The sequence below is a fragment of the Mandrillus leucophaeus genome, unplaced genomic scaffold (genome assembly GCF_000951045.1).
Source record: "Mandrillus leucophaeus isolate KB7577 unplaced genomic scaffold, Mleu.le_1.0 Scaffold505, whole genome shotgun sequence".
Taxonomy (NCBI): domain Eukaryota; kingdom Metazoa; phylum Chordata; class Mammalia; order Primates; family Cercopithecidae; genus Mandrillus; species Mandrillus leucophaeus.
This window is the reverse complement of record NW_012105421.1, coordinates 1,184,772-1,193,894: the sequence shown is the minus strand read 5'-3', so window position 1 is coordinate 1,193,894 and position 9,123 is coordinate 1,184,772. Positions and strand designations below refer to the sequence as shown.

Here is a 9,123-nt window from a genome sequence, read left to right as displayed (position 1 = left end):
ATCACCCAGATTCATAAAACAAATGTTTACTAGACCTAAAGAAAGAGACAGCAAAACAATCCTGTTTTGATTGTGGACTTCAACATTCCACTCACAGAACTAGGCAGATTATTGAGACAGAAAATTAACAAAGAAACACTGAACTTAAATTGGACTTTGGACCAAATGGACTTAACAAACATTTACAGAACATTCAACCCCAAAACTACAGAATGTACATCTTTCTCATCAGCACATGGAACATTCTTCAACACAGACCATATGTTAGGTCACATAATAAGTCTCAACAAATTTTTAAAAACTGAAAACAAATCAAATATCTTCTTAAGACCACAACGGAATAAAACTAGAAATCAATACCAAGAGGAAATTTAGAAACTATACAAATACATGGAAATTAAACAACATATTCCTGAATGATCATAGAGTCATGACAAAAATTTAAAACATTTTTTGAAGTAAATGAAAACGGAAACACAACATACCAAAACCTGTGGGATACAGCAAAATCAGTGTTAAGAGGGAAGTTTATAGCGTTAAATGCCTACATGAAAAAAGTGGAAAGCACTTTGTGAGGCTGAGACAGGAGGACTGCTTGAGCCCAAGAATTTGAGGCTGCAGTGGGCTATGATGATGCCACTACACTTCACCCTGGGCAACAGAGTGAGACCCTGTCTCTCTCTCTATTAAAAAAAAAAAAAAAAAAAAAGTAAAATGATCACAACTTAACATCACATTTCAAGAAACTAGAAAAACCATAACAAACCAAACCCCCAAGGTTAGCCAAAGAAAATAAGTAACAAAGATCAGATGAGAACTAAATGAAATAACCCCCCTATTCCCCAAAATACAAAGCATCAATGAATTGAAAAACTGGTTCTTCAAAAAGACAAAATAAATCGCTAGCTAGCTTAAGAAAGAAGATCCAAATAAACAAAATCAGAAAGGAGACATTACAACTGATACGACAGAAAAAACAAGGGATCATCAGAGACTATTATGAGCAACTACACTTCCACAAACTAGAAAACCTAGTTTGTGGAATTCCTGGAAACATACACCCTCCCAAGATTGAACCAGGAAGAAACAGAAATCCTGAACAGACCAATGAGTAGTGAGAATGAATCAGTAAGCAAAAAAAAAAACCCCACAGGACAAGATGGGTTCACAGTCAAATTCTACCAAATGTACAAAAATAAATAAATAATAAAACAAAAACTTATACCAATCATCCTGAAACTTTCCAAAAATCGGAGGGGGGAATCTGCCCTAAATTATTCTATGAGGCCAGTATCACCCTGATACCAAAACAAGGCAAAGACACAACAAAAGACAAAAGCTATAGACTAACATCCCTTATAAATATAGATATAAAAATCCTCAACAAAATACTAGCAACAACAGCACATCAAAAAGATAAAATATCAGGATCAACTGGGTTTTATACTAGAGATGCAAGGACGGTTCAACACACGGAATTTAAAAAAATATGATATATCACACAAACATAGCTAAGGACAAAAACCATATGATTATCTCAAAGGAAGCAGAAAAAGCATTTGATAAAATTCATCATCACTTCATGATAAAAATCCTCAACAAACTAGGCACAGAAGGAACATACCTCAACATAATAAAGGCCATATACAATAAACCCACAGCCAACATCATACTAAACAGGAGAAAGTTGACAGCATTCCAAGAACTGGAACAAGTCAAAGATGCCCACTTTCACCACTTCTATTCAACCTAGTACTGTAAGTCCTAGACAAAGTAATCATGCAAGAGAAAAAAATAAAAGGCACCCGAACTGCAAAAGTTAAATTATTCCTGTTTGCTGATGATATGATCTTATATCTAGAGAACCCCAAAGACTTCACCAAAAGACTCTTAGATTTGATAAACGACTTCAGTGAAGTGTCAAGATACAAAATCAACTTTAAAAAAATCAACAGCATTTCTATATACCAATAAGGAATAAGCTGAGAAACAAATCAAGAAGGCAATCCCACTTATAATAGCTAAAAAAGAAATAAAATACCTAGGAGTATATTTTTAACCAAGGAGGTAAAAGATATCTACAAGGAAAACTAAAAAACACTGACAAAAGAAGTTGTAGATGACACAAACAAATGGAAAAACATCCCAGGTTCATGGATCAGAATAATTAAAATGACCATCCTGCCAAAAGCAGTCTACAGTTTCAATGCAATCCCTATCAAAATACCAATATCATTTATCACAGACTTACAAAAAACAATCCTAAAACTCGTGGCTCACTGAACCTTTTTTTGGAACAAAAAAATAGCCCAAGTAGCCAAAGCAATGAGATGGAGTCTCACTGTTGTTACCCAGGCTGGAATGCAATGGCACGATCTCAGCTCACTGCAACCTCCACCTCCCGGATTCAAGCAATTCTCCTGCCTCAGCCTCCTGAGTGGCTAGGATTATAGGCACCCTCCACCATGCCTGGCTAATTTTTTGTAGTTTTAGTAGAGACAGGGTTTCACTATGTTGCCAGGTTGGTCTCAAAACTCCTGACTTCGAGATCCGCCCGCCTCAGCCTCCCAAAGTGCTGGGATTACAGGTGTGAGCCATGGCGCCCAGCCAGTCAAAGCAATTTTAAGCAAAACCAACAATGCTACAGGCATCACATTACCTGGCTTCAAATTACACTATAAGGCTGTAAAACCCAAACAACATGGTACTGGTCTAAAAACAGACACATACATTAATGCAACAGAATAGAGAACCCAGAAATAAAGCCACATATCTACAACCAACTGATCTTTGACAAAGCTGACAAGAACATACATGGAGGAAAGAGCAGTCTTTTCAAAAATGGTGCTGGAAAAATTAGATTGCCATATGCAGAATGAAACAATATCTCTCACCTTATATAAAAATCAACTAAATGGATTAAAGACTTAAATTTGGGACCTACATTTATAAAAATACAAGAAGAAAACCTAGGCAGTACTCTTCTGGACACTAGTCTAGGTAAATAATTCATGACTAAAACCTCAAAAGCACAGGTAACAAAAACCACCAGGCTTGGCTAATTTTTGTATTGTTTTGGTAGAGACAGGGTTTTGCCATGTTGCCCAGGCTGATCTCGAACTCCTGAGCTCAAACAATTCTGCCTGCCTCAGCTTCCCAAAGTGCTTGGATTACAGGTGTGAGCCACCATGCCTGGCCTTCCAAATCCTTGTAATGCTTTTGTTTTCTTAAGGTTTTTTTTTTCCCCTTTAACCTTAATTATGCATTACTTTACAACTAGGGGAAAAAGAAAGGCTACAAATTTTTTAAAAATTAATCAGTTGTCCAAAATAGGCCTAACATCGACAAGTTCAATAACACTAAAGCATTGCTAATGTCTAGTGCAAATAAAAGCAAGTTGCTGTAAATATATAATTGCCTTATTAAATCTAATTACCTCACACTTTCTGGATCCTAACCAAACTTTCAAAAAACTCCATTAAATTTTGGCAAATACCCCTGGGGTAGTTTATGAAAACATCCAAATGAGACTACTATCACTAGGGAGTAATTTATCTAATGATGAGGACTATCACATCATCTTACCTTTCAGCTAAATTGAAAGCATCTCTAGAAACAGATGATGATCTTGTATTTCCAACACTGCCAGTATGAGATCGTCTTCCTTTTGCTGAAGGAGTATCTAATGGTATGTCCCCCAAACCCTGCAAGTAAAATACAAAATTAGTATGATACAAATTTTAAAACTAGTAGTGAAATAACTTACACAATGTAATTTTCAAAGTAGCCATCACTGATTTTTTAAGATGGAAAGTATTTTAATAATCTGGTATGCTTATGCTTTAAAGAGTATGAGATACATAAAACACCTTGTAATTAGCAGTAAATTAACAAAATATGTGACTAATGGGAAAATATATATTGACTTATAAAAAACGAGTTAAAAACTAAAAATCAATATGCTATATTTTGGGCTGGGTGTGGTGGCTCACGCCAGCACTTTGGAAGGCTGAGGCAGGTGGATCATCTGAGGTCAGGAGTTAGATACCAGCCTGGCCAACATAGGGAAACCCTGTCTCTACTAAAAGTACAAAAATTAGTTGGGCATGGTGGTATAATCCCAGCTACTCAGGAGGCTGAGGCAGGAGAATCCCTTGAACCCGGAGGCAGAGGTTGCATTGAGCTAAGATCGCACCACTGCACTCCAGCCTGAGCAACAGAGCATGACTCTGTTTCAAAATAATAAATAAAATAATAAATATGCTGTATTTTGTAACTACTCTTCTTGAAGCTTAAAATCTATGTAGAACATATAAACACAGTCCATAAACACTGAACACTGTTGTACCTATGCAACATTAGGAGTGTGAGAATAAACATTTTGATGAGAACTATTTAAAACCTTTCCTGCACTGGAAAGACTCACAGATACAATCTGCTTTGTTTTAGTCAGATTTTTTTTTTGCATGGTTATATTAATAAGTTCTAATATGAACTAAGCTGAAATCTTCAAGTTCAATGGGCAGAAAAAAATGCTCTAAAATGTCTACTGCTACATATCTTTTTAATATTATTCCTTCATAAGTGAATCCTTAGCCCAAGGGCATCAGAGAAAAATGACATAAATTACAATAGAAAAATTTTACTTTATTAAACATATTTTTAAAACAATATATAAATAGATTACTTTTTATATTTTATTTCACTTGGTATTCTCTGAGTCACTCATTTCACAGACATTACTGAATTCCCATTATTTACCAAGACGATAAGACATGGCACGGCTAGGCGCGTTGGCTCACGCCTGTAATCCCAGCACTTTCAGAGGCTGAGGCAGGCAAATAACCTGAGGTCAGGAGTTCAAGACCAGCCTGGCCAACATGGCGAAAACCCCATCTCTACTAAAAAATATAAAAAATTAGCTGGGCATAGTGGCGGGTGCCTGTAATCCCAGCTACTTGAGAGGTTGAGGCAGGAGAATCGCTTGAACTTGAGAGGTAGAGGTTGCAGTGAGTTGAGATCATGCCACTGCACTCTAGCCTGGTGACAGAGCAAGACTCTGTCTCAGAAAAGACAAAAACAAAAACAAAGACATGGCACTTACCCTCAAGGAGCTCCCTATAAATGTTCTGCAGTGTGGTAATAGCTCTAATAGTGGAACATACAAGGTAAATAAAGCAGGGACTAAGCATGGTAAACATTATTATCCTCATTTTACAAAGTGAGAATTCTAGTTAGAGAAATGAAGAGGCACGCGTAAGTTACACAGTTGCTAACTGTTAGAGCTGCGATTCAAACCCATGTCTTGTTAACTCCAATAAGCCAAACTACATTCTACCAAACATCAAGCTTCTGTTCAATAAACATTTACTTCCAAGGCTTGACAATATGTATGTCTACTTAGTATTCTAGTTGTTGAAATGCTATTGCAGATATAGTCCAAATGATTAACAGAGAAATAATCAAATAAATAATTATTCCTATCCTTTACCTGGATGTAAAAACAAGCTTTGCTGGTGAAACCCCGTCTCTACTAAAAAATACAAAAAACTAGCTGGGGGAGGTGGCGGGTGCCTGCAGTCCCAGCTACTCGGGAGGCTGAGGCAGGAGAATGGTGTAAACCCGGGAGGCAGAGCTTGCAGTGAGCTGAGATCCAGCCACTGCACTCCAGCCCGGGCGACAGAGCGTCTCAAAAAATAAATAAATAAATAAATAAATAAACAAGCTTTGCTTATAAAGTTGTTCATAAAACAAACTTTTTCCACATACCTTTTGCTGTAAGTTTCTAACAGAGTCCTTAATATATGGCAAATCTTTAGATGGAACATACTTTTCAAGCATTTTTTCAAAGTTAGGATGACACATCATGAAGAACAGCATCTTTCGACCATAATACCTATGAGTATTTGAAAAATAGGCATACTACTTTTTAGACATTAACAAGCTCAGTTTCTGACCTTAGATGCATTGTTTTCAATAGAAAAAAAAACAAAACAAAACTATCAAACATCAAGATTAGCATCCCTATTTTAAGTAACCACCAAAATATAGATATCCTAACTGTATAGGATGCCCTAGAGGGTACAGATGGTCCCCAACTTAAAATGGTTTGACTTATAATTTTTCAACTTTATAATACTGTGAAAGAGATATGATTCTGTGGAAACCATACTTCAAATTTTGATTTTTTCCATGGCTAGTCATATGCAGTATGACACTCTCTTGAGACGCTGGGCAGCAGCAGTGAGCTACAGCTCCCAGTCAGCCACGTGATCACCATACTCTACAATGTACTGTGTTGCCAGATGATTCTGTCCAAGCGTAGACTAATGTAAATGTTCTCAGCATGTTTAAGGTAAGGCTTGGCTATGTTATGATGCTTGGTAGGTTAGATGTATTAAATACACTTTTGGCTTCTGATAATTCCTATTCATGATGGGTTGTGGGGATATAACCTCATTGTAAGTTAAGAAGCATCTGTGACCAAGCGCAGTGGCTCACGCCTGTAATCCCAGCACTTTGGGAGGCCGACGTGGGTGGATCACAAGGTCAGGAGTCCGAGATCAGCCTGGCCAACATGGTGAAACTTCATCTCTACTAAAAAAATACAAAAATTAGCCGGACCTGGTGGCGCACTCAGGTAATCCCAGCTGAGGATTTAGGAGGCTATTTAGGAGGCTGAGGCAGGAGAATCATTTGAATCCAGGAGGTGGAGGTTGTAGTGAGCCGAGATCACGCCACTGCACTCCAGCCTGGGCAATAGAGAGAGACTCCTTCTCAAAAAAAAAAAAAAAAAAAAAAGGCATCTGTTGGGATGCTCCCATAATCCCCTTTTAAAGTCACTATCTTCAAATCCTTCTGCCACGTGTTAGATGGAGAAACAAAAGCTCTGATTCTATTTTTCAGGCACCCCAAGGTCCATATCAATGCTGGTGTTTGGAAGAACTGTGAAGTTTGTCTCTGTCGTGGGCTCCTTGCCCACTGACCATTTGCTGTCCACCTACTGGACAGATGTTCTGGCCTAAGTCAACCCTCCCTAGGTCCTGTATTTCTCACTCTCTGTTTTTCCCTAGCCAAAACTTACCAGGGTTCCGATTCTTCAAAATCCTATTCTTTACTACTGAAAATACACCCAAGGTTCGTTGATAAATTGTGGCTGATTTGTTAATAAAGGTAATAATCTCAAAAACTATGTTTTTATATTTATATGAATTTAAAAATAATCATCTTAGCATAATACTTTAAGCCCAATGATTCTAATGGTGGAAATTCAGATATCATGGAAGTGCATACTGGAGATATTTTAGCACACAGATGTCTTATACTACTTCAAAATAGTACCACACTATTCATCTTCAAGGAGGCCGGGCCCTAAAATAAATTAGTTAGACTTTTACTCACAACTTGGAATACATGGCACAAAAAGAACCAGAGAAGAGGCTAGGCGTGATGGCTCATGCCTGTAATCCCAGCACTTTGGAAGGCCAAGGCAGGCAGATCACTTGAGGCCAGGAGTTAGAGACCAGCCTGGCCAACATGGCGAAACCCCGTCTCTACTAAAAATAGAAACATTAGCCAGGCGTGGTGGCACATGCCTGTAATCCCAGCTACTCAGGAGGCTGAGGCACGAGAATCGCTTGAACCTGGGAGGTGGAGGCTGCAGTGAACCGAGATCGCACCACTGCACTCCAGCCTGGGTAACAGAGTCTTGGAAAAAAAAATAATAATAATAAAGGAACGAGAAAAAGGCAGGCTGTTGTGGGGTTTTGTGGATGGGGGGATACAGGATGATCTTAAGACCACCTGTCTTGACCAGGTGCAGTGGCTTACACCTATAATCCCAGCACTTTGAGAGGACAAGGTGGGTGGACTGCTTGAGCCCAAGAGTTCAAGACCAGCTTCAGCAACACGGCAAAACCCCATCTCTACAAAAAATACAAAACTTAGCCAAGCATGGTGGCATGCGCCTGTAGTCCCAGCTACTTGGGAGGCTGAGGTGGGGGGATCACTTGAGCTCAAGAGGCTGAGGTAGCAGTGAGCCGAGATTATACCATTGTACTCCATCCTGGGCTACAGAGCAAGACCCTGTCTCCAAAAAGAAAAAGATCACATATCTCAACCTGACCCCTTCAAATGTAATGAAATTGCAGAAAGAGAAGTGATGTCAGAGAATCAATATTACCTTTCTCCACAAGCAGAATAAGGTCTATATCCAGATAAGTAGCTCCTAATCAGTTATATTTTCAAGGGCAATTCTAATGTTTAGCCTGGAATGTTAAGCACTCTATTATATGGGCCCAATGGTCTATTACACGGTCTATTATACGGGCCCAAGGTCTATTATACGGGCCCAATGACATGAGAAAGGCTAAAACACACAAGTAAGTGGAGACCAGGGACACAAAATGTGAGAAATACAAAACTCAAAAATTAATTGTAACCATTTTATAATTTTAAATAAGAATCTAAGAAATGACAAAATGGGCTAGAAAGAATTACTATGCCATTAAGGAAAGGTTAAGTAAAGAAGCACACAAGATGGACATTAAGAAATCTTTTTTTTTTTTTTAACAAGGTGATAGAGAGGGAGAAAAGAACATCTTTTGTTCCTGACTAGCCTATCATGATCTAACCCTCTTGAATTTTTTTGAATATTAATGGGATATGTGGAACTTTCAAATGGTTCCCCAAAGAGGTCCTGCTTCAATCCCTACAATTTGTGAATATATTAAGATATCACTCCCAAGATTATGTTATATCACATAACACAGTTAACCTTAAAGTAATGACATGATCTGGTGGAATTAATCTAATAAAATGAGCCCTTAAAAGCAGAGAGCTTTCTGGCCGGGTACAGTGGCTCACACCTATAATCCAGCACTTTGGGAGGCCAAGGCAGGCGGATCATGAGGTCAGGAGATTGAGACCGTCCTGGCTAACATGGTGAAACCCCATGTCTACCAAAAATACAAAAAATTAACCAGGTGTGGTGGCAGGCGCCTGTAGTCCCAGTTACTTGGAAGGTTGAGGCAGGAGAATCGCTTGAACCCAGAAGGCGGAGCTTGCAGTGAGGCAAGATCACGCCACTGCACTCCAACCTGGGCAACAGAGCAAGACTCTGTC

The 9,123-nt window shown here is 38.6% G+C and overlaps 1 protein-coding gene across 1 annotated transcript in view; it reads right to left on the bottom strand.

Moving 5' to 3' along the window:
• Positions 1–9,123, bottom strand: part of FAM179B (family with sequence similarity 179, member B) — a 164,925-nt gene that overhangs the window by 33,695 nt on the left and 122,107 nt on the right. The window contains exons 16-17 of the mRNA XM_011996232.1: positions 5,770–5,896; positions 3,586–3,704 (exon numbers count right to left, since the gene is read on the bottom strand). Of these exons, the coding sequence (XP_011851622.1) occupies positions 3,586–3,704; positions 5,770–5,896 (246 nt within the window). The remainder of the gene's footprint in view (positions 1–3,585; positions 3,705–5,769; positions 5,897–9,123) is intronic.